The 26,156-nt window shown below is 34.6% G+C and overlaps 3 protein-coding genes across 5 annotated transcripts; 1 reads left to right on the forward strand and 2 right to left on the reverse strand.

The window, feature by feature from the left end:
* Positions 1 to 8,540: 8,540 nt before the first annotated feature.
* Positions 8,541 to 9,440, forward strand: LOC139850433 (TLC domain-containing protein At5g14285-like). Its single transcript, XM_071840006.1, has one exon. It carries the CDS (start codon positions 8,558 to 8,560, stop codon positions 9,320 to 9,322), a length of 765 nt encoding a protein of 254 aa, XP_071696107.1. The 5' UTR covers positions 8,541 to 8,557; the 3' UTR covers positions 9,323 to 9,440.
* On the reverse strand, positions 9,416 to 14,461 carry LOC139850431 (lysine histidine transporter 1-like). 3 transcript variants are annotated; one of them, XM_071840002.1, is made up of 8 exons: positions 13,832 to 14,461; positions 13,575 to 13,729; positions 12,403 to 12,786; positions 11,507 to 11,900; positions 10,617 to 10,722; positions 10,428 to 10,519; positions 10,263 to 10,331; positions 9,416 to 9,752 (listed from the first exon to the last, which is right to left on the reverse strand). In XM_071840002.1, exons 1-8 carry the CDS (start codon positions 13,904 to 13,906, stop codon positions 9,654 to 9,656), a joined length of 1,374 nt encoding a protein of 457 aa, XP_071696103.1. In that variant the 5' UTR covers positions 13,907 to 14,461; the 3' UTR covers positions 9,416 to 9,653. The 3 variants fall into 3 exon arrangements, with proteins under 3 accessions (XP_071696103.1, XP_071696104.1, XP_071696105.1); XM_071840003.1 differs by lacking the exons at positions 10,428 to 10,519; positions 10,617 to 10,722; XM_071840004.1 differs by lacking the exons at positions 10,263 to 10,331; positions 10,428 to 10,519; positions 10,617 to 10,722.
* A 131-nt stretch (positions 14,462 to 14,592) lies between these two features.
* LOC139850432 (lysine histidine transporter 1-like) lies at positions 14,593 to 18,430 on the reverse strand. Its single transcript, XM_071840005.1, has 8 exons — positions 18,280 to 18,430; positions 17,080 to 17,237; positions 16,590 to 16,976; positions 15,841 to 16,234; positions 15,456 to 15,561; positions 15,269 to 15,360; positions 15,109 to 15,177; positions 14,593 to 15,024 (listed from the first exon to the last, which is right to left on the reverse strand). Exons 1-8 carry the CDS (start codon positions 18,331 to 18,333, stop codon positions 14,926 to 14,928), a joined length of 1,359 nt encoding a protein of 452 aa, XP_071696106.1. The 5' UTR covers positions 18,334 to 18,430; the 3' UTR covers positions 14,593 to 14,925.
* Positions 18,431 to 26,156: the final 7,726 nt, after the last annotated feature.

Genomic DNA, 26,156 nt, shown 5'->3' on the forward strand with positions numbered 1-26,156 from the left:
TGATCAACATATAAATATATATATATATATATATATATATATATATATATATATATATATATACACACACACTTAATATAGGTTCGTGAATCCGAGGCTAACCTTGCATTTGTCAATGCCGTCATATGTATTTTTACTACGAAATATAGTATTGTGAGTTTCATTTGCTCCCTTTTTAAATGCTTTTGCAATATATATTTTGGGACTGAGAATACATGCGCTGCTTTTATAACTGTTTTACGAAATAGACACAAGTACTTGAAACTACATTCTATGGTTGATTTATTATACCGGATATCACCCTTTTTAGCTTGGTAGCCTAAGAATTTGGGAACAGACCCCCAAATTGACGCGAATCCTGAAGATAGATCTATGGACTTTGACACGTCCCATCCAGGTTATGGATGCTTTAGTACTTCGGTTTTTATATACAGATGAGTGTACATGTATATTTGGGGATATTCTAGATGCATTTTGTTAATGTCGGTTACCAGGTGTTCACCATATGAATGATTTTTGCAGATGAGTGTTCCTGAAGTTAACTATGAAAATGAAAATCTTGTGGTCTATTAAAATGATGGAAATGATTGATTACAATAAACTAATGAACTCACCAACCTTTTGGTTGACACTTTTAAGCATGTTTATTCTCAGGTATTAAAGAAATCTTTCGTTGTGCATTTGCTCATTTTAAATGTATTACTTGGAGTCATTCATGGCATATTTCAAAATACGTTGCATTCGAGTCGTTGAGTTCATCAAGATTAATATTAAATCATTCATAGTTTGGATATATTATGAGATGGTATGCATGCCTGTCATTTTTCGTTGAAATGAAAATTTGTCTTTTGAAAATGAATGCAATGTTTGTAAAATGTATCATATAGATGTCAAATACCTCGCAATATAACCAATTATTATGTAACGTTTTTAATCGATATGAACGGGGCATTAAACCTTGAGGGTCCATTTCAAGGTCCGTTCTCCATGGTTAGATACGTACCTCACATTTAGGTTAGGGGGAGAGGAAAGGCGGCTAAACATGAGCCAATTTATAGAGTGTCTAGGTCTCTACCATGATTCCTCACCTAATGTTACCTTCATGTACTTGGCAAAGTGTGAATCTTTCAATCCGAGCGAGTTTGATCCAAGGAGGGTGTGGCACAAAATTAGTAATGTCAAATTTACACCCGCCAATCAAGTTTCTAGTGCACTCGCAACTCCCACACTTAGTGCATCCAAAGGTTCTTTGCTAAATCGGTTTTTCACCGCACGGAATAAGTTGATAAGATGACATTGCTTGACTTTTGGTTGGTTCATCGAATTCACAAGCACAAGCATGTTCGTATTCCCAACTTCGTTGCAAGTTATCTATTTGATGCAAGTGGAGAAAAGTCTACGCTTCTAAGTGTTGGTGGTCACTACGTGACGAAAATTACAAAGTTCTTGAGGGTGAATTTCAATGAGTCGGAGAAACTTCGGATGCCTCGTTTTGGCTATGATGACTATCAAGGACGGAACATCTAGATAGCAACCCCAACACGCAATGGGTAATTGGTAATCAATTTTAATAATGATTTGTGAAACAATTTATTTTTATGACTTGGCATGTAACTTAATCTAAAATTGGCAATGGTGTGTAGGAACTTGGGATTATTGATTTGGTGTGAGGTAGTACACTTGTATTTCTACTCTCACACATTATCACACTCATGTTTGTAATAATTCGACAATTGTGCGTGCGTGGATAATATTGTGGATGTCTGTGTTTTTTCTTTTGCTTGTTATGGTTCTTAGTGGCAGGATACACTTTTTGATGATTGATTCAAGCCTGGCATTAAGTTCAGGCGTCAAGCTCATCGACTTGAAAATTTTTGGCGACTAAGTATTATCCGATTGGTGACAACAAAGATCACTTGATCTATTTCGGTTTTTATTTCTTTCCTCTTCTATTCTATTTTCAAAATGTCCCTCAATTTTTCTAATTTCATCGTTTAATACAATGAGGGCATTGCATCAAACTAATTGTAGGGGAGAGTAAATCTCGGGTCATTTTGAACTTTTTGGATATAAACTTGTCACATATACCTTCATAAAGATTGAAACTTGCATTGTTGATAAAACTAATTTTTGGAACAAGTCTTTAACCATTACGTTATCTTGAATCATAAACACCTAAAATGGTTGAAACTTGTGAATATATGGAAAAGTAAAGTCTTTTCCTTGTGTTTCAAAACTTAAGGAAGTAAAGTCTTCCTTTTGTTTCATACTTGAAATTGTCAAAGTAAAAGTAAAGTCTTTCACTTTTCAAATGATTTTGTGCTTGAAATGATGAAATCAAACGAAAAATTAAAACTTTTACATGAAACTTAAAGTCTTTCATGTTGTGCACCAAAACCAAGTGTTTAAAGCTTTATGCTTTAACACTTCCGGATGATTCAAGACCATCCATTTCTTTTTAGGAAGTCAAGTCTCTCGAATGTTGCATTACTTGGTGTAGGAGACTTCCTAATCTACATCATTTCATACTTGCATCATTTTAAGATGTAAAGTAACGTGGGAAGAGGAGCCACCGAGCTTCATTGTGTGCTATCCTTTTTAGGAGAAATGGCTTCGTGCTAATCTTGCTAGACAACACACGCCATAGCCAAAAGCTATGGCACCCTTTTGTTCGATCAACTAACGAAGGTAGTTTCTACTTCATACATTTTCTCAATATAAGAATAAAATCTTGTTATGTGGGAAGTAGTCGAGTGAATAAAAGCCTTGAGCTTTGACACTCCCGGGAGAGTCGAGTCTTCCCAATGTTTCATCTTGGAAGTCAAGTCGAGAAACTTGGAAGTCAAGTCTTCCAAGTTATGTTGTATTCCAAGCTTGGGATTAAAGTCTCTCAAGTTAAGTTTTGTACCAAAAAGGCCTAAGCTTGGAAGTAAACTCTTCCAAGTATCGCGCAATAGACCCAACGCCAATCTCACACTCAAGGTAGTTGCTTTCTCATCGCCTTAAATACAAGAATGTAGTTCACTTCAGTGATATACATGGGGAATAGCTACCCGTGCGGTCATCCCATAGCTAGGATGGCTTGTATGCACACAACCTTATGAGCCCAAGATGGTTATTGTCTCATCGCCTTCAATACAAGAAGGTAGTTCACTTTTGTGATATACCGGGGCAATAGCTATCTTGCGGTTGTCCCAAAACCGAGATGTCTTTGGAATGCACAAATCTTGAAACCAAAATTCTTGAAAAACTTGTCTCGTTTCACAACTTGAATCGTTTTTGCTTTCTTAAACGAAAAAGGTTTTCTTTAAAAAGCCTTGTCTTCCTTAAGGCTTAAACGTTTTTCTTGGGTGACTCATGCAAATTGGTGCTCTATTTAATCAAAGAGAAGCTTGTGGGTAGTTTTTGATCGATTGTGGTTCGAAGAATAAGATGGCGGAGATGAAAACTTGATGATTCTATGGTTTGAAGAAGCTCCTAGAAAGATTTGCACTAAAAAACTCGAATCTTGATATGTTTACTCTTAAAGTGCAAAACTTGTGGAAATTTGAACCTTTCTAAGGAGCATATATATGTTTGTTTGTTTGCATGTTTGCTTGAAGAAGTTGAGAAAATGTGGAGATTTCTAGTTTAGGCTTGAATTGTGATCGATTTTGAGGATATTTGAAGATTGTTTGAAGCGTTGCATTAAGTTTTTGTTAGTAGTTTAAGAAGAAGATATGATGTTATGCTTGGTCCTTAGCAAATGCAATTGTTTGGAGTTTAATCTAGCCATCAAAGTGCTCATCCATGGAGGTATCATTTATTAGCCAACTATTGCACTTTGGCTTTGATCATTGAATGCTATTTTTCTCGAAGTCTTGTTTTGTTGATTTGCTTGCTTGAAGACAAGCAAGGTTCAAATGTAGGGGGTTTGATATTGCTCTATCTATACACATTCTATCTCACAATATCTCCCTCATTTCATTCGGTTTTGAGGATCATTGGGCCCGAAAGTTGTTTATTTTCGCAAAAGTGTCGGTTCAAGGCTTGAAGCTCAAATTGGTGTAAAATTGACCAAAACCTAGCCTATTTAGTGAGCCAAAGTGCAGGGCATGATCCAAAGTGAAAAGGGATTGCAAAATGGGGAATTCCAAGTGAAAAATAAAGATTTTGAAAGTGCAGTACAGTGGTGCGGCGCACCAGACCCAAAAGGCGGCGCACCCTAACACTAAAAAGCCAAATTTCAAATTCAAAAATTAGAGATTAGATTCCCAGTTATAAGGTGCGGCGCACCTGCCTTATGGTGCGGCGCACCTCACTCCACGTTATAAGGTGTGACGCACCTGCTATAGGTGCGGCGCACCTCACTGTTTTAAGGCAAAATTTTTGGGCAACTATAAAAGGAAGAGGATAGGGTTTCAAGGGAGAGAGCTGCAGTTTTTAGCACGATTTTTTATCATCAAGCTCTAATTTCATCATCCAACTGGAGATTAAGGCTAATTTGGAAGATCAAGCAAAAGCTCAAGCAATCTTATCATTAGATCTATCTAGTTTTGCCAGTTGGGTTGTAATCTCCACCTGTATTTCTCTAGTTTTGAATTGAATACTTGTAATAGCTTAATCTGATGTTTATTCGTGTTTCAATGCTTATGATTAGTGTAATCTTAGCCATGCTTGGCTAATTTGATTGTGTTTGCTTATCTATGAATTTCTAGTGTAAGGATTTGCCCTAAATTTATTGATTGAAGTTGTTTGAATGACATACATGAGCAAGTGTTATTGTGTTAGCTATGAGGTCCATTGTTATGCATTGTTTTAGGCTTTACTTTAATTACATAGATTGTGTAGCTCTCTTAGTGATTTAAGAAGTGAATCAATTTGTGCTTCAACACTTTAAGTGATCTAGAAAACTAAATTGGGAATTTCAAATGATTGTGTTCTTAGTTTAGGTTGGTTTTCAATTGGCCTTTAGTCAACATAGTGGTGTTTGATTATCTTAAGTAATTTTGATAATTGAAGGGTTTTAAGTGATTTCAACCCAAGCATAATCTCAATAACCTCTCATACTTGACTTGATCTTAGAATACAATGCTTATGTGAGTTTGCAAAGTGTAGTTTGATTAATGTTTGGTAGTGATGCTAAACATTTAATAGTTCAACAACTAATGCGATAGCAAATTGGGTAAAAAAAAACGGGGCAATCCAAGCATATAGAGGATTAGGTAAGTGAACACTACTTAGTTAACTGATTTAGATCTCAATATCTAGTTACTTGCTACTTGTTACTAATTTTAATTGTTAGTTTAAGTTTGTTTACTCGTGCACGTTTTAGTTGTTAATCAAAATCAATCAAAACCCCCCAATTAAACAAACCCTAGGACAATTAATAGTTTCAATTATCCGACTTACACCACTCTCTTGGGACGAACTTGAAATGAATACTTGCATAAAAGTGCTATAATAACCGGGTCTTAAGTGCTCGTTAGTTGTGTGTGCTTATTTGTAGTGTTTGAATCTTGTATAAATTTGAGGGTAATTAATGTATTGTTCCACACACATCAATGGTCAAGGTTAGAAGCTATGGAACCACTATAAGTGTAGTACATGGTGGATAACTAAGGGATTTATTTGGTGGATTTAAGTAAGGGCTGGTTTAAATCATTAATGGGAATTTAGCGCATAAACTAAGCTTATAAATCTTTAAGGATGACTAAGAACTATCAGCGGTTCTAATTTGTCTACAAATCCTTAGATTTTATCAAACCATTGACAGAATGGAATTCGAAACACAATCATAACCACTCATTGGGTGATACACTAAGGTGTTAAGAAAGGTTGAATATTATATATATATATATATATATATATATATATATATATATATATATATATATATATATATATATATATATATATATATATATATATATATATATATATATATATATATATATATATATATATATATATATATATATGGGTATGCTACTTTATTCGTGCGCCCAAGGTGTGCATTGCATCCAAGATGGGCCACTTATATCCTAAAATCGGATAAGCGTCGGGAGTCGAGCATAGTCCATCCGATCAGAATCACGATAGCCTAGTTCCTTGTGACATGCTAATCGAGAAATCAATTAGTAGGGAGTCTAGTGTTTACACAAAGGTATATCCATCCATTGAGTGTCTCGCAATCATCCCGACACTACGTTATCTTAAATCATGGTGAAACACGTCTTCTCTGTCCTTAGCTGTTGCATGCTAGGTAGCTTATTTTAATTATATTGCTTTAATATTTTAAATAAATTTATAAATCAAACCAACCCAACTATAGCCTTTACACAATTTGATATTCCGGATAAAAGTGGTGTCTAGAATAAACCGGTTGGACTTGGTTATTGGATTTTCCGAACAGTCGCCACTAGTCTTGGATACTAAATTATGTATAAACCCAATCTTAATTACTAAATTATCTAAATAAGCTCTGTTTCAAATTCGACCGCTCAAGGAACGACCTTAGGTCATATTGCCCTTGCCAATCCATAGGAAGGAATAATAGATTTAGGCCCCATAAAATATAAATTTAATAATCTGTTGATAAGTTAGTACTGACACCTTGCGACCTAACGACATCGCATAAATAAACCGCCTGGTTCGGGCATATCATAGTTATTTTTAGCGCCGCTACCGGGGAGCGGTAGTACGATTTGGAGCCTGTATAGATTAGTTAGTTTTTAAGAGACCTTTTTGACTGGGACTAGCTTTGTCAGAAGTTACTAGTTTACCGTAGTTAGGTTAGATAATATTAAAAAGTTTAAAATGGACTTCCTTATTAGTGAACCTTTAGGATGGTTTAACCTACTTAGACCACTAAGAATTCTTCCGACACATCCTTTTTCTATCCGATATCATACATTGTACCCATCCGTCGAGATCCACACTTACCTGCCGATAGTTCGATGATGGCCACACGCATCACTCTCGCTGACATCACCAAACCCTCGTGAAGCACTCCCGTTTATACACAGTCCAAACTTGGACCTGATGGGCCTCCGGTCACAGATCCCAGTTTATATCGCAGTTTAGTTTGTGCACTTCAATATTTGAGAGTTACTCGACCTGAAATTACGTATGCTGTTTAACAGTTGTGTTTGTTCATGCATGACCCAAGGGAACCTCGCTTCAGTGCTCTTAAACGCGTGTTGCGTTATGTTCGTGGGACAATTGATAATGGGATTCAGATTTTTCCAGCCTCGACTACGAAACTCATTGCCTACTCAGATGCAGATTGAGGAGGTTGTTCCGATATTCGCCGCTCTACATCCGGGTATTTCGTATTTCTTGGTGATAATATTCTATCTTGGTCTTCTAAAAGACAGGCAACCGTATCAAGTTCGAGTACCGAAGCTGAGTATTGAGCGGTTGCTAATACTGTTACTGAGACATGTTGGATACATAACTTACTTCGCGAACTTCACTCACCGCTCTCTCATGCTACCTTGGTTTATTATAATAATGTGAGTGCAGTTTACCTCTTTACCAACCCAGTACAACATTAACGCACAAAACATATTGAGATCGACATACATTTCGTGCGTGATAAGGTTGCTACGGGTGATGTTCATGTTCTTCACCTCCCCACTACTTCTGATTATGCTGATATTTTTACAAAGGGACTTCCCACACGATTATTTACAGACTTCAAATCCAGCTGGAACGTCCGTTCTTTAACTCATGTTCCAACTGCGGGGGCGTATTAGATTGTATATGTTTTTGTAGTCCGTTAGTCTTTTAACATTAGGGTTAAGTAATGTAGTACGTCTATAAATATTGTACAGTTTTCAAAGAATAAATCATTGAAAAATTATCAACTTTATTAACAATCGACTCAGCAACCACACCGTCAACCTTCAATCGATTAAGAACCTTACCCCCCTCGATTTTTAATCTCATAAGAAGCGACCTTTTTTGTCAAGCTATCAATCCTAATGCCCCGAACGAAAGGAGGAAGCCAACCTTCCTCCTTATGCCCCTAAAAAAAAGCTACCGTTTCACTTTGCTTCAAACCCACCTCGAAAAATTGTTGTAGCACCACAAAACACCCAAAGGTGAACCCCCAAATGCATCTTTCTTTTCCACCATATTAACGACAGAGGATGAAACAACATTGGGTGAAATTACATCAACCCTATTAGACTACTTCTAACCCTCCGTGAGTGTTTGATAAACTTACAGTTATGTTTCTAGATTAATTTTAGAAATTGAACTTATATTATTATTGTATGTATAATTAATGGTAAAATAAGTAATTTAATGTACATGGATCAAAAAATAGTATGTGAAGATCACCTCCCATTTATTATGCATTTATTTATTATTATAATAATAAAATAATAATATTAATATTTAATCCAATCCAAAACCAATGTTGAAATTTAATTTGGTTAGGTTGGCGGCGTTTGAGTGTTTGACTATTTCTCAACTCCCACCACCGCTCATCTCTACTTTTCTATTTCTATAAATTCATTCAATTCAAATCATATTTGAAGCTGCTTCAATTCAACAACAATCATTTACCATGGATTTCTTTACAAACCTAAATTCATCATCATCATCATCACTCCCGCATTTTTTCACAATGTTTCTCACAATCTACATAACAGCACACTTGATCGTTTTTCGTAACTGGAGCCCTAAGATCCGACCCGAATCCGCCAGCTGCTTAATCTCACTTGCTCATGGCACCCCTGCTGTCTTCCTTGCTGCTCACGCAATCTACTCAAACCCTAACCCTAAAAATTTCGCATCACTCAACACTCCTTCCCAAAACTCTGTTCTTGAATACAGCATTGCTTACTTCTTAATGGATCTTTCTCACTTTTTAATTTATAATCCTACTGATTTTTTATTCATTGGTCATCATTTAGCCACTCTTTTTGTTTTCGCCACGTGTCGATTTTTCGTGTTACGTGGTGCTTATGAAGTTTTGATTTTGCTTGTGCTGGCGGAGGTTACAAGTTTATTTCAAAATGTGTGGACTTTGGCTGGTGCCAGAAAGGGTGATTCTGAAATTGCACGTAAGGTGTTCGATAAAATGTGTGTTCCATTTTACGTGCTTTATTCTGTTGTTAGAGGGTTTTTCGCGCCGGTTTTTGTTTATAAGATGGTTGGGTTTTATTCGAGTGGGGTTGCGGATAGTGTGGTGCCTAGGTGGCTTTGGGTTTCATGGATTTGCGTTGTGGTTATGGCGATTTCGGTTAGTATACTTTGGATGATTAATAATTGGGTTGTGTTGTATAGAGAACGAATGATTAAAACTCACACAGAGAAGAAAATTAGCTAGAGAATGTTTGAATGATCTGTAATATATGTTGTAATTTTATCAATTATGTATAGAAATGCGTCTCGAAGATAATTGTATATCAAATTTCTTGCTTTTATGTGAAATAAAACTGTTGATGTTATTGATGCTGTACTGTGTTGAACATATGATGCAACTTAAACATACATGGATGATTGAAGAGGAATGAATTTAATAAAACATAGGGTACTACTGATAGTTTACACAACGAAACTTAGATGGTAATTCATCTTTGCAGATAATTTTCGTAGCAACCAAACTCCTATATGGGTTCTGTATGCTGTTATTTTCTGCTTTCTTTGTAGGAAGATGATTAATTGTAGAACTTATAATTCTTGGCTTGCTTTATGATATTTTGCAGGCCTCCGATGGGAGATAGAATCATCAAACAAAGACCGAAAAAGATGCAAATCTGAAAAGTAAATGTCAGTTTTAGTTGTATTTTCTTGCTGTAGATAATAATATAAAGGAGATAGTGAAGGAGATATATGAGAATTTTGGGATCAAACAAGGTTGTAAAAGTCGTCGGGACAAGTTGGTCGGGACCTTAGAGAGACGAGTCGGTCGATTTGGGGACGAGTCGGACGTTGACCATTGTTGACTTTTAGTAATAAATAAATCAAACATGCATATATATTATACATAATATATCAGACATGAAACATAAATATTTCAAACATAGATATATGGCACAAAATTTTATTTTTGACAAAATAAAATTCTTAATTTAACTTTGACTTTGACCGACTTAGACCCAACTCGGCCCGACATTGCTCGACTCAGCACGATTTTGACCCAACTTTTTAGCGTTGACTAACTTTTAAGACGTTTTTTACCAAGTCGGGACGGGCAAGTCTCCAAGTTGAAGTGTCGGCCGACTCGTTCGACTTTTACAACAGTAGGATCAAACATAGTGACATACCCAATTAGTGCACCAAGACAGGCTGAACTTTTTTGGTTTGTAGATGGCGAGCCACATTATGCAGGGGAGCTAATGAAAATAAAAGGTTAGTATAACAAGAAATTAGTAAATGTTAAAGATACCTCTATAAACATAAAGTGTGCATATCGCTGAAGATATGCTTACAAAATAAGTCGTAGGGGCAAATGCGAAGCCTCCAAAGAAACCAAGTAGACCTCCAAAGAAAGGGAAGGTTATCCCGACAAACATAGTCAACGCTGAACCCAAATAAAAACAGTCAACGACCCTTTAACAATAACTACAACGTGTGTTTCCTTAAACGTAGTGGTATTTTTAATCAAGGTAGTTACTAACCTACGTAGATATTACGTGAGATAAAACGCAGGTACCAGGTTGGTTTGAATCTCAATTTCTTCACTAACAAGGTTTCGATCATATCAAAGACTGGTATTGCATAAATCTGTTAAAAGTCATAGTTTGGTTAACAACTTATAGTAAGTGATGTCGTTGTCACAAATTACATTGGCATCTATAGCTAGCATATCAATAACTTATAGTAATACTGAATGATTGAATGGAAGGCATGTGCACAAGCTGGTAGACCAGTTTATGTGAAACAGAGTTGCTCTGTTTTTAGTTTCTGGTGACATCCGTCTAATTCAACCTTATCATGGTTGCAAATGGCGATTGTGGTGGCCGTTGCGGCTGTTTGGTGACTAGCCCGGCCAATTTTGCTCAAAAACGTATAATTAGTTGGTCAACGCTAAAAAGTCGGGTCAGAGTCGGAAAAAGTCGGGTCAACGTCGATCAACTTCGTTCAAACATCGCCTTTTTGTCTGGCCTTGTCATAGTTTGAAATTAGCTAGAAGAAACACTGACTTAGATAGTATCGCTTATATATAAATTAATAGATACACTATAACTATAGAAAAGATTATAAAAAACCTATATATTATTTAATTAAGACCACATCATCTTTTTTGTAAAACATTTATTTTTAAATTAAGTATCTATGTTTAAAATAGTTATATTTTATATATTTATATTTGAAAAGTCAACGTTGGTCAACGTACGTCCCGACCGATTCGACCCTTCCAGGTCCTGACCTCCGTCCCGAGCGACAAGGTACTGACCGACTCGTCTTTGTCTCGTGTCTTTTTCAACCTTCGTCGAATTGAACAATATATACTAAAGTTGTCAAACCAAAATTTCCAAGATAGTCAAATCGGGCGGGTCCATTATACCTGATAGCTGCCGATGACATGGATGACGACAAACATGTTAGCAGCAGCAATAAGCCATTTAGGTTTCTCTAGCGAAATCAGAATGTTATCCGCAACTTCATTTCCAAACATATAATATCCGATCAACGCAACTGGAAAATAACACAACGCGACCACTATATACGCCACAACCACACCCTTCCACATTGGTCCTTTAGAAGGCTTCTCAGGTGTCGAAGGGATCGTTGCCTGAATCTCCAAAACAACATTGTGGCCCGCGTATGCAAATGCCACGTCACCCAAAGCCGTTAGAAAGTTGAAGGTGGTTTGCGTTGGAGTTGTTCCTTTGTACCCGTATTGTACATTTTGTTGCATCCCCTTGTTTATAGAAGCCGTCCAAGCAATTGTGGAGTAACTGTTCAGTAAAAAAGACGTTCGTTAGTTAGATAAACGTTAGGTAGTAACAGTGTTAACTCTTAATTACCTTGCGAGTACTCGGTTTTTGCAACTCGGCGAGTACTTGGTCAGACCTGCTCAGACTTGGGTCAAACTAGTTCAACACTCGGGATAACTCGGTAAATTAGTCAAAATTGGTCAAAACTCGGTCAAAGTTGGTCAAAGTCAAACTCGGTCAAACTTGGTCAAACTCGGCCAAAACTCGTGATTACTCATAAAATCAGTCAAAATGATCAAAATTTGGTCAAAACTTGGTCAAAATTGGTCAAATTCAAATTAGGTCAAACTTGGTCTACTGGCCAAACTCGGCCAAAACTCGGGATTACTTGGAACATCGGCCAAAACTCGGGCTACTCTGAAAATCAGTCGAAATGGTCAAAATTGGTCAAAGTTGGTCAAACTTGGTCAAAGTCAAACTTGGGTAGTAATTAGTGTCTAGGGTGATGCAAAAAAACACTCACGTTAAAGACATGACAGCAGCAGCCAACGAGACGCCAGAAATGGAGTTGAAATTTGGAAGGTGAGAAAGTATGAAATGAACAGAAGCAAAGATCATAATGAAGTACGATGTTTTAATCTTTTCACAATCTTCACAAACAGTTTCGTGAAACTTTTTCAACGATTTCCCTCCTGTAACCATGTAGACTATATTGACACCGACTTCGCAAATCAACTGTTGCGGTACAACGATGTATAAGCCGAGCTTTTCACCAAACGCTTCTTGACCTAATTCATGGTACCGATCGAACCTTTTTCCGGGTACCATTTCGTGCATTTGAACCATTTGCCATAGTGTGTATAAGGTTATTACCCATGACAGAATAAGTATAACTACACCTGGTCCCCTGTATTCAAAATCAATTTTGTCTGTTAGTATGAATAGAAGAAATTATTATGTAATATGAAGGAAGATATATTATCCTTGTAGCCAGCTATTGAAACTATTCTCTACACAGGTGCAGATTTATATAATCCTTTAGGCACACATATATGGTACTCACCTTAGCTATTCACTAGTACTATCATTTTGTACTTTGTAGTGTAAAGAACAAATATTTTTTATTTTTTATATATACGAGGTTTTCCTTGTTCGGGTTACGGGTATGTTTGGTGTGGAAATTTTTTGAGCTTCCAGCTTCTTTTATGAAAAAGCTCTTACGTAATAAAAAACTTCGTTTGGTTAAAAGAGCTTAAAGCTTTTAGACGACGGAAAATGCTAGAAGCTACTAGAACTAGCTTTTAAAAAAAGACTCGTAGCCTTTTGTCACTTTAATCTTTTTTAAATAGATAAAGCTACTCTACTAAACGCCTAAATGCATTTAAAAAGCTAACAACTACAAGCTATCAGCTATCAGCTACTAGCTACCAATTAGTTTTACCAAACATACCTTACCTGGGTGCCGAGTATTTTTACTGTGATATACACGGTTTAACTGGAGACCGCTTGCAAGAATCTCAGGGCCCAACCGTTGAGTTAGATGGTTAGTATATATATAGTTTAACATATATTCTTTTATAACTACCCTGTTTGGAGCTCTTAAATTTTGCTGATATTTGATTTTTATGTTGATATGTGCTTTTTTTTAGTAGAAAGTGATAATAGTAAACTTTGTGTTTGCTTTAGAAATAGTACCATCCGAGATTTGACATGGCGTAGGGAAGACTCAACACACCAGCTCCAACCATAGCGGTGACATTGTGAAAAGCAGCGTAATACCATTTTGCGTTTCTAGATGACGTGATTGGAAGCCAATCGTCTATTGCTTTCTGCTCGGCTCTCCTTTTATCCTATTATGAAGACACGAAAGGTAAAAAGATATATTTTTTACTATATTAGTAGATTAGATAAACTTTAAGGAGATGAAAGAATAGCCTTATAAGGAGCCTTACATCATTATAAGATTCATCATCTTGATCTTTTAGGTGAACACTCGACTTCATATCATCTGTATCTTGAGTTCCCATTCTTCGCACAATAAAATATACGCGAAACAGAAAATGGGAAAAGGGTACACACGGTTATTTAAGTACGGGTCCCTTGGAACACATAAGAAACATCTGTCCATATAAAGACAATTTGCCGGCCATTTGCAGGCCTTTTGTTCTAACGTCTTATATGGATCTTAATCAAAGAAGTATTTGAAAGCTGCCTATTATGTAGTTAACGTAAGCGCCAAATGTCACATCCATTTTCTATGAAATCGAAAGTGAATGATGATTATGATATCTTCTATCTTACCGACAGCTTTCGTTTAGATTTGTTTTTTAAGTGAGGAACTTCTTTCTTAACATAGAAATGCCTAAGGTTGCAAAAATCGCTACTCGGGGATTACTCGGATGTTGACCAAGTTTGATTTTGACCGAGTTTTGACCGTTTTGACTGATTTTCCGAGCAATCCCGAGTTTTGGCCGAGTTTGACCGTTTTTGACCAAGTTTGACCGCGTACTTACTGAGTAATTCCGAGTTATGCAACACTGAATAGCAACTAACTTCTAACTGTTTACATTTGGCCGTTTAGTAGAAACAGATAGCTACCCCATCCAAGAAATTTCAATTTTGTCCCAATTTTTTATTTTTTATTTTTTATTTTTTATTTTTTTTAAGGTATTAAAGGCATTTCAAAGCTTGTCTCCTAAAATAGATAGAGAAGTGAGAAACAAATTAAGAAAGATTGATTATACATTCTAATGGTTCATCGAAACATATCACAAATGAAGCTGGAAAATACATCTTTGTAGTATACAAATACTGAATAGTCTGTATGATTCTAATTTAAGGGTAGAATTCACATCTAAAGATTCATAGGTAAGCATATATATAGGTATAGATATGCACACACAAGTTCGAAGTAAAAAATTCAAGCGAAAAAGAGGCTGAAATGTCTGCCGATAAGTTCTTTGACTAATCTTGTTGCTGTAACTACACTCGTCTTCATATAAACACTCTTTTCAACCATAACATATCCTGAATCACAACTCAATGCTTATGAGAAAAACTTGTAGGTTTTGGCTTGAACGATGATCGACCTTAAACCTCCAATAGGTGATAAGACCATCAATGAAACTCCAAATGCGATACATATCTGAAATTTAGTTAAACACTGTTATTAATACAAATAATCAACAAGTACCAAATATTCGAATCTTAAATATAGATAATTACATACCCAGTTAGTAATCCAGGATAAGCTCCACTTTTTGGGTTTATAGATGGAAAGCCACATAATGCAAGGCAACTGAATGATCAAGATCAACAAATTTATAATGAAAACCTTTAATTGAGCAAAACATCTAAAAAGATAATCAAGAGTTGAAGAATTTGCTTACGAAGTATGTTGTTGGAGCGAACGCAAATCCTCCAAAGAAACCAAGTAGTCCACCGAAGAAAGGGAAGCAGATACCTATGAACATTGTAAATGCTGCAAATGAAGGAAGAAATCAATTTGTTAAGTACGAGTAAACCTCACAAATAGTAATTATTATAGGTCACAGGATACAATTAACGTTTGCTTACCAACATAGATATTTCTCGTAATAAACCGAAGCGTAAAGCTAGGGGCGAAGTTCAACTTCTTTACCAAAACAGTTTCAATCATATCAAATACCGGCATTGCATAGATCTACAAAACAGAGAAACAAATTTCTCTTAGATATTAGTATTAGTCATGATAACGATAACACGAGCTCCAGTTAGTTCTACGTATCAAGTTAGCTTAATAACTTCGGAATCAGTACCAAAGGGCTTCTGGTCTAGCAATAGTAGTAGCAAGGGAACACATCAACATCAACCTTGATTGATGTTGTGAGTTCGAGTTCCATCGTGGACAAAAAAGTTGTGAGTGTGTGTTTGCTATTCTAAAAAAAAAAACACTTAAGAAGGAATAAGTATTGATATTCACCTGGTAGCTACCAATGACGTGAACCACAACGAACAAATTAGCCATGGCGATTAACCATGTAGGCTTATTCAAACTGATTAGAATGTTATCCGAGACTCCATTTCCGAAAATATAGTACCCAATAAGAGCAACGGGAAAATAGCATATAGCAACGACGATATAGGCAACGACTACTCCCTTCCACATAGGACCCTTTGAAGGCTTCTCGGGGGTTGATGGAATTGTTGCTTGGATTTCCAACACCACGTTGTGACCAGCGTATGCAAAAGCAACGTCACCCAATGCACTAAAGAAGTTAAACACGGTCCCAATTGTGCTCTTAGCTTTGTATCCATATTGTACATCCGGTTGCACTCCCTTGTTCAAAGAAGCTGACCATGCAATGGTCGAGTAACTGCATCGTAATCATAGTAGTTAGAATGACTCAAAGGATGTAGTGTTTAATCTGATAACCGGATATTTAAGTGTTTGGCAGGTTGTAATTTCGTGCCAATCCCCAATTACTCCTTTTTTAAGAACACAACGATCCGATTTTTTTTAAATCCGTTTAATTTGTAAGTCAACATCTGTTAATGGGCCAAAATCGAATTTGTTGGTCAAAGTCGGTTAAATCTGATCAACATTTTAGTATGAATTAAAACTAGAATTATGTTAAAGTTTATGTTTATGTTCATGTTTTTCTTCTATATTTACACATATTTGAAATTTATTATTTAGAACACGAGGTCGTCTTGGTTAATGTCTAGTACCTGAGGGACATGACGGCAGCAGCCAACGACACACCAGAGATGGAATTGAGATTGGGAAGATGGGAAAGAACAAAATGCACAGAAGCGAATATCATGATGAAATAGGTAAGCTTGATGTCTTTACAGTTTTTATCGCATACTACATCATGAAATTTCTTCAATGATTTTCCTCCAGTAACCATATAAACAATGTTAACTCCAACTTCAACAATAAGTTGTTGTGGAACCACAATATAAAGACCAAGTTTCTCTCCGAAAGCATGTTGACCGAGCTCATGGTATCGGTCAAATCGTTTTCCCGGTACCATTTCATGCATTTCAACCATTTGCCATAATGTGTATAGTGTCACAACCCATGATATTATTAAAACTGCTACACCAGGACCCCTGTAAGTTTTTGGCATGTGTTAGTATTATTATTTTTTATATGTTACATGTTATATGTTAATGTTAATGAAACAGTATTGGTATAAAAAAGGGGGATACTGACCATCCGAGTTCGGACATTGCATAAGGGAGACTAAGGACACCGGCTCCAACCATAGCCGTAACGTTGTGGAACGCTGAGTACCACCATTTTGCGTTCCTAGATGACGTAATTGGTAGCCAGGCATCTATGGCTTTCTCCTTTTCTGTTCTGTTGTCAACCTGTTTATATCGTTGAAATTTTTCGGTATTTAGAACTCCAAAAGTCAAGTTTATGATACTTAGATGTTAAGACAAGATAGTGTTTATCTAGTCATAGATGAAGCTACAAATTTTTGTCAAATACTGAACTTAGCATATCATAAATATCATAAACAAACTATACTAAATGGTAAAAAGACAATTAAGCTAATATTCAAAAAAAAGTTCTTTTTTTTTCTTGACGGGGTCAAGTGGACCCGCTTAACACTATCTAGTTGCGTTCATGAAAAGGGACATATATTAATACCTTGAAAATAATGGTTTTAATTAATAATTAACGTAAAGAATGAATAAATGTGTAAACCTATATTTATTATTTCATTTTGAATTAAGATAATTCAATTAACAGGTCATTTTACTCTGTAATACGGATCTATCATGGTGCAATCCGGGTCGACCGCCTTCGAAAAGTATTTATATCGAGTATTGGTTTCGGTCGTCTTAAGATATTATATTGTTTATTACTTTATTATTTATAATGTTTTGCTTTGTCAAAACGGTTATTGAATCCGCCATTGGAATACACCGGAAATAAGTCGTATGTTTGATAATATGTAAACATTAGTTCAAAACATGTTTTATAGTACCGAAGCACATCGATGTGCAAAAGTGTGTGTGCATAATTCGTCCATCAAAACCGATCATTAATCAATTAACCCAGATATATATTTTATTAAGTTACAAGTAATTTATCATATTATCAAAATAATCTCGCCGAATGCAAGGTATGGATGCAAGAACATCATAAGAAGGCAAAATGAAACCATAAAAAGGCAACAGAGTTATAGAAAAAAGATGTATGATTTAACAAAATGTATAGAGTATTATGACTCAACAAAATATAAAGTAAAAAAAGCATTAAGACAAACATGATGTTCATTTTATCTTATTAGCATAGCTTAACTACTATATCGATATATCATACAACTATAACGTGATTAATATTTATAAACACTTTGTTATTATTTGATATCCGGCATCTATTTATAGTGAGGAAAGATACCTTGTTATCACCATATTGTTGATCCTGTGTGGCTATGGCGTTATCGCTAACCATTTTCGACGCGTTAAACTGAAAAATGGGCGATATCAATGAGTGGCAAGCAGATTAATTATGGGTTGAAATGAGTGTTAGATTTGAGTTTTTGGGATTATTAAGATGCATATTTATAGAGAAAGTAATACAACCATCTTTCCCACTAGAAAGTCAAACAAGTGTGGTTAGCTGTTTCCAGGAACCCGTTATTTAGATTCATTTGCTGTCTTTTGGGTCAACGGTATTAAAAACCAATAATAACCATCAAAGTTGTAAATTTTGTATAAATAAGTTTTATTGTATTTTATAAGAAACTAGATGGAGTTTTGGAGGCCCCACTTCGTTCGTCAGATAAAAAAAAGTCTCAACAATATTTTCTAAAAAAAAGAAATAGTAAAAAGACAAAATTGCTGACATTATGCTAGTTTAACATGACGTCAGTTGAATCACTATTCTTACCAGGCAACGGATCGGATATGAATCGGGTAAGGCCGTATTCATATTCATATCCATTTATTATTTTAATCCATATCCATATCCATTTATAAAAATTTCATCCATCCATATCCGTATCCGTCGGGTGAAGCGGATTAATGGATAATTATCTATATTCATTTAAGTTTATTTTATTTTATTTTTAACAATTTAAACGGTGATTCACCGTATACGATCAAATGTTATATTTTTTAATAGTTTATGTGACTGAAAGTCACATTTTTACTGATCTATATAACAAATAGTCAACAAATAGCATATTTAACGTGTAAAGATATCGATTACCTGAAAGTTGCACACTTTTTAGTTACATGGAATGACATTAAACCACCAAAATACGATGAATACATTTAATGATTTAACCAAAACAAAATATAAGAAAAAAATTCATATTTTTAGAGAAAATATATAGAAAAATGAATATTAGTAATAAAATATCACTACATAAATGATATTAACTTGAGTGATAAATTTATATTTAGTTATTTCGGGTGAAAACAGGCTCATCCATAGATGAAACTTTTTATCCATATCCATATCTATATGCATTTCAGTTCATCCATATATGTATCCATATCCATTTAGATCGTCCATATCCACGAATAATCGGGTAGTTGGAGTGGACATCCACTGAATCAAGTATCCATTGTCATTCCTAGTTCTTACGGACCATAGCTCGCTTGTTATAACTAATAGAATAAATAATTAAGAGTAGTATATATTAGAGTAAATTGAGAGTTTAATAATCAACAACAACAATAATACCCAATCTCGCACATGCGAGGTATGTGGGAAGTGAGGTGTAGACAATCTTTCCTCTATCTTTGAACACATGTATGTCATTTCACCACCCAGAGTAGAACACTCCAAGAGTATAGAAAGTCTTCTCTCTCCCTGTTCGACGGATAAAGAGATTGCTTCAAAGAGGACATCCGGTCAAAAAAAGTGAGGGAAAAAAATAAAAAAATAATAGTAATAAAATTAAAAAAATAAAAAATAATAAAAAGAGACGCCATAAAAGTGGTAGAATCAAATTTCCATTGGTTTTAAATTATGCCTAGAGATCAATTTATGCTCTAAAGGCAGTCATGTCGCCAATAAATCGACACATGCTAACTTAATTAATCGAGTCGAATGAGAGTTTAATAATATTTTTTAATTATTATTTTTGCAAGTGAACAATTATTTTAGACAGACGACATATGTCATTATTTTTTTGTAAGTGAACAATTTTTGTTATACTACTGATGTGTTCTAGAGGGTGTGTATGAAACGGCTATCAGTTTTATATTTATTTACTACAGGAAATCACCTAAATTAAACTAAAACACAAAAGACAAGTATACCTATCGTGTAATAATATAGCTAAGGTAAAGTCCGGGAGGTCGATCCGTGGACACTATTATTGGGTGTCTTACTATGTCAAATTAGTTAATTAAGTAGTTAAACTAGATTTAGTAATATATAGTAATTATAGGTAACTTTGGGGGGATTTACCGTTTAATGACTGGTTTGTCGATTTTGAGACTTATATCACAGTTAAAACCTAATGCAAAATATTAAATATAAATATAACTTATTTTAAAGAGTAAAGTAAATGACAACAAATAAAAGTGCAATAATTAAAAATATAAATAAAGCGTAAAAATAAAAGTGCGATAATTTAAAGTACAATAAATAAAATGACGATAAATGAAAGTACGATGAGATATAAAATAAAGGAATTATGCTTATTTAAACTTCCGTAATCATGATTTTTGACGTTTTAATTTTAATTTATTACCATGGGTTAATTGTCCTTTGTCCTGGATTATTCGATACGTCTATTTAATTTTTGTCCATAACAGTCCATCGGCCATAATTATAAAGTGCGAGTATCCTCGTCAAATTACCCTTATACCCGAATTCAAATATTCCAACTAATTGAGGACTTAAACTGTAACAAGGTTTTAATACTTTGTTAACAATTATACCAATTTTCATTGTATGTAATCCACCCCTGTTTTAATGAGTCCATTGACTATTAATCCATCCCCGTGCCCAGTCAAATGAACAATTATTAGTACTTATAAATATCCCGCCCATCGTATCCGATCGAGTGTATGTGGTTATTTATAGATACGTCAAATTGTAAATCTTTATATTAAATTAACGAACTATCATTCAGTTAAACAAATATAAAGCCCATTAATAGCCCATAGTCTAATTCCACAAGCGTCGGTCTTTTGTTCAAACCCCAATTATGGTCCAAAGCCTAATTACCCAATCTTAATATTTAGCCCAACATCACGATTACTTCGGCTTAAATAAGCATAATAATAACTTAGTTACGAGACATTAATTTAAAAAGGAAGAACATAACTTACAATGATTATTTATAGCGTAGCGTTACACGGACAGAGTTTCGATTTAAAACCCGTAAAACATTCTTACAATAAACCAATTATTATTAAACTTAAACTAAAATTATAATTATAAAATATATATATATATATATATATATATATATATATATATATATATATATATATATATATATATATATATATATCGTATATGATATGAGAAAGGAAAAGAAAAAGGTGTAGTTTCTTCATTACTCCGTGCCTTGCTTTTATAGGCAAATGATTGATACTGTTGTAGGTGGAATGTTAGTTGGCTACCATTCAAAGTTGAATCAATAATATCTCGTTGCGAATTATTGATTTGAAATTTTCACTTATGACCCTTTAACTATGCTCAATTAACAACTTTTTAATATTTATTATTATTCTTATTATGAATTATTTAAATATTATATTATATTCTTGTGCATAGTTGACTTGTACTTTCAGCTCCGTTGCGTCGAGCGTTGAAAGTTGGTTCATGTCTCGGTTCCGGATTTTCGAACGCCTTTTCGTATAATTTAATATCTTGTACTTTGCGTTTTGCGGCTTGTACTTTTGTAATTTTGAGACGTTTCTCATCAATAAATTGAACCACTTGAATTGTACTTTGTACTTTTTAGCTTTTTGGTCATTTGCGTCTTCAAATCTTCGTTTTCGCCTTTTGTCTTCGCACTTATTTATTTAAACGAATATTACTTGAAAATAGAACAATTGCAACTGAAAACATTACATATTGGAAAGATATTGCGCCTGAATATATGTTCATTTGTAGCATTATCAAATATCCCCACACTTGAACGTTGCTTGTCCTCAAGCAATATGGAACTTGAAATAAAATCACACTAGAATCACTTCTTTATTCTTCACACTTTATACATAAGTGATTTTGATACGGCGGTATAAACAATGATAGTAACGATGTGGTTTACAGTCTCACATGACTATGAAAATTTAGATCCTTTAAGGAAATTGGATCTTTATGAAAATATTTGATCTTTTGAAAATTCATTCTAGATTTTATCCTAGATAAGTTTTCCGGAATAACCCTTCACCGGTGTTTGTAAATTGTTTTTGTGGGTTTGATGGGTTTCAGATTTGAAAATTTTAGCTCAAAACTTATGGTTTTGTGTCACCCACTTGCTAACCTTGTATTGGGAAAGCAACACGTCCAGTATACTTGCTCCGTATATTACCTTTCGGTAAACTACTGTCCGGTTGTAAAGGAAAGCGTTGAACAAGCAACTGTTAAGGCAATGTCCCGTGACATGCTTTTGATTATGGTCTATATCGTGTCGGATACAATTACTATTCTTTGTAGGAGCAATAGTAAAGATCACCCTATAGTTTTTCGGTCTGACACAAGGTCCTGTCTTCGACCATGCTATGCAACCACCGTTCTTACGGTTGACACCCGATTTGGTTCAGGTGACCTAATGAATTCCAGGTGAATTCCTAGGATTTTACGTTCAATGGTAATGAACGCATTGAAAATAGGTTTTCAGAAACACAAATCGGTTTTAATTTGATCAAAAATATTTTCTCGTTCAAGCTCGAGTTTAGATATCATTGAATTCCATGAGTTTGTAATTCTCAATCTTTAAAGTCAATCTCAAGGATTGAGTAATATCAGGCTTAAAAGCTGATTTTTTTTTTTATCTTTAAGGAGATTATCCTTTCTGGAGGTCTGATTCATTAGTCTTATCAAGCTAATTTGCACGGCGCCCTCCCCATTTTACGAGACAGATCCTCTCATAGTTAGGATAAGTCTGACCACTTGGCGACCCTGTTTGATGCTGAGGTCCGTGGATTTTCAGCTGATTTTCGAGAAAACTTTTCAAGGTTTTTCGTAGACTCTACAACTGGTCTGGACGACAACTTCCTGACCTAAATCAAGAAGCGCGTGTCTTTTTTTGGAAGACTTTACTTCCTTTTAATGATGAAATTGATTCATCATGTAGATCCATCTTTTCTTCCATTTATATTACAATTTACCGGGTAAAATAGTTAATTTAGTCCAAAACAAAAGCACCTGCAATAACTTTACAGAAACATGTGATATACAGTTTTTAATTGAATAACTTGGTATATTCTCCCCACACTTGGCTTTTTTTTTTTTTTTTTTCTTTGCCTTATTATTCTCCCCTATTCCATTTTAAATGAATTCTAACGTTTTGGGTTGTTTCTCCATTTATGTTCTCTCCTAGGTAACAATAATTTCGGCATTAACACCTAGTTTTATCGTTCATAAATATGTATAAACATGATTTTGAATTTATTTAGTTGAAATTTTTTCAAATTTTCACAAAATTTGGCAATTAAACCAAGTGTAAACCCGAGAGAATTTATAACTCTTCCCCATACTTGAGATCTTGCAATGCCCTCATTTGCAAGAAATTAGTAAAAATTTAAATTCATGAGGGTGATTAGTGTAGAAAAATGATTAAAAATATCGAGTTTACAAACCTATTGTTTTATATCACATTTGATATTTTACGTCTTATCGTTAAAATTAGTAGCTTTTGCTGAAAATAATGCCAGTTTTTGAAAGTGTGCTATTTTACCCTGTTTTGTACATAATATAAACTACAAACAAATATATACATAATATTTTTTATATAAAACCTTTATTTATTAAAACAATTTAAATGAATAATTTTTAACATTTTGTTTCCTTTTACTTTAGGTAGAGGTAGTTTCGGTACGTTTACCTAGTTCGTCCCTCGACAAAATTTAAAATTTGTCGTTTTTAAAGCGATTGTTTTAAAAGCAAAGATTTTTGGGTTTTTTTAATTTTTTGGTATACTTTAGATCAATAATATTAAAAATAATGATAACAAAATTTGTCGCCCCGCCCTCGGGTAAAGCAATTTCGGTTCCATGACCTAGTCTTCAACTTACGACGAATTTTTAGAAATCATTTTTTTTAAACTTAATGAAATAAAGTAATTTTTTTGTTTTTAAATTCACACAAAACTTAAATTGAAAAAGCGTATTAATTTCATACAAAACCTATAAAACAAAAATTCAGAATGAGGGGAGAAAACTAGTTCTTTAGTGTCTGCTAGTGGAAAAGACCAATCGGATTCCATTCTCGAAACTACACGAGAACAGAACAACTAACTCTAGACAACGTTTTCTCTTTAGAATATTTGAATCTCCCCACACTTAGGTAGCTGTGGTGTCGAAATTGTGATTAACTTCATCATCAATTTCTCTTGGACCATAATCAACTTGCATATCTGTGACTTTTGCTTTAAGCCATTGGTCAGATTCCTGTGTAATATCCACAAATTCAACTAGTTTCGCCTTTTATTTAGGCGATAGATTGGATACTAACCGGTTACATAACTTAAAGTTCCCCTTGGTTCTAGCATCGCGAATCCGTTTAATAAGTTTCTTCATTGAACTATTAATAACGGGGTCATTTAATTTTGCATCAACAACGGGATTCTTTGTTATCTGGTCTGTTAGGACCCCGAAGTTGTATAGTGTTAATGTGAAAATAATCTTAAATGAAGGTTCCTTAGAAGAGGGTTATATAAGGAACCTAAGTAGTCCTAATTAGATAGCCATTGCATTGTAACCGAGTTCTAGAAGCTGTGGAATGTAATTGTACCGATTCTCTCTAATACCGAGTCTCATGCTTACATACCGAATCTCTCTTTATCTTATCATTTCTCTCAATCTCAACATGATCTGACCTATCATTTGGTATCAGAGCTTCCAGGAAGTGATTCTACATCACTATATCGATCCAGAGATTGTAGATTACAGAATCTGATTACTCTCGGTATTTTGAATCACATTCGGTATCATCGAATTTGATAATCTGACGTTCAGATTCTTGTGATAAGTTCAGCAAAGGTGCATTAGGTATTTTAGAAAGAGTTTCGATCATCATTACAACTTTTTAACTTCAATTATGGAGAATCAAGTTGATTTTTAGAGTTTGTGGCTAAAACTCTCGGTATTGCTTAATTCAAGCTTGATTCTAGATTTTTGTGAAGATTTAAGGATTCAGTTGTGTTCGTGAGGTGTTAAATCACATTTCTGACGGTTCAATTTCTTCAATCCATTAAGTTTTGAAGATTTGATCAACACTCGGTATCGTAACTGTCATACCGAGTCTGCTTCATTACTTAAATTTATCTTAAGTGTTGCAGATTGTGGTGTGATTGTGATTCTATCACATTTGGTTTGATTATACGCAGCTAATTGGTGTGGTTTGAGAAAGGATTCTGTCATATTTCTAAGTTTTAAACTTAGACTCGGTATTGTCAACTGCTACAGTTGACATTCGGTATCCTATACTTTCGGTATCTTTGATATTTTGTGTGATACTAACGTGTTTCCTTGTGCAGCAAGGTTACAGAATCTAATTCAAAAGGATTGAATTGAGTTTGAACTTCAAATTCATACAGAATCTGACTACCGAATCAAATACAGAATCTGAGTTTCTGTATCACTTAATCCATTATTTTAAGTGGTTACAGGCTACAATTCTTGTGATTACCGAATCTATACTGAATCTGGGTGTGTCTCTTGTATTTCTGATCAGTTTCTTTTACAGAATCTGATATACAGAATCTTTACCGAATCTGCTACTTTACCGAATCTGCTACAGTACCGAATCTGTTACAGAATCTGACATTCTGATAAGATTGTTGTGATTTTTCATCTTAGATTTGTGTAATACAGAATCTTTACCGAATCTACCTCATTTTCAAGATGTCTACTCAAGATACTTTGATCATTGGATCAGATTCTCGTCCTCCAGTGTTGTTTGATGGCAAATACACTCAGTGGCTTCACCGTATCACTCAGTACATAGACTATAAGGGTGAGAAAGCAAAACACATTTGGGCTTCTCTGAGAGATGGTCCAGTTGTTGATTATCATCCGGATACTGGTATGCCAATTCCAGTCTATGAACTTTCTGGTGATAAGCGTGAGAGAGCTCAG

This window comes from Rutidosis leptorrhynchoides, chromosome 5 (genome assembly GCF_046630445.1).
Source record: "Rutidosis leptorrhynchoides isolate AG116_Rl617_1_P2 chromosome 5, CSIRO_AGI_Rlap_v1, whole genome shotgun sequence".
NCBI lineage: Eukaryota > Viridiplantae > Streptophyta > Magnoliopsida > Asterales > Asteraceae > Rutidosis > Rutidosis leptorrhynchoides.

Bases quoted from the DNA above. Each gene is read 5' to 3' on its own strand.
- LOC139850433 (XM_071840006.1), top strand. From the start codon at position 8,558: ATGGATTTCTTTACAAACCTAAATTCATCATCATCATCATCACTCCCG.
- LOC139850432 (XM_071840005.1), bottom strand. From the start codon at position 18,333: ATGGTTAGCGATAACGCCATAGCCACACAGGATCAACAATATGGTGAT. The intron at 17,238-18,279 runs GTATCTTTCCTC...CGATATAAACAG, and splicing joins AACAATATGGTGATAACAAG to GTTGACAACAGAACAGAAAA. The intron at 16,977-17,079 runs GTCAGTATCCCC...AAAAACTTACAG, and splicing joins GCAATGTCCGAACTCGGATG to GGGTCCTGGTGTAGCAGTTT.
- LOC139850431 (XM_071840002.1), bottom strand. From the start codon at position 13,906: ATGGGAACTCAAGATACAGATGATATGAAGTCGAGTGTTCACCTAAAA. The intron at 10,520-10,616 runs GTTAGTAACTAC...ATTTGGGTTCAG, and splicing joins CTCACGTAATATCTACGTAG to CGTTGACTATGTTTGTCGGG. The intron at 9,753-10,262 runs GTATGTCACTAT...TTTACTTTTCAG, and splicing joins TGTCTTGGTGCACTAATTGG to ATTTGCATCTTTTTCGGTCT.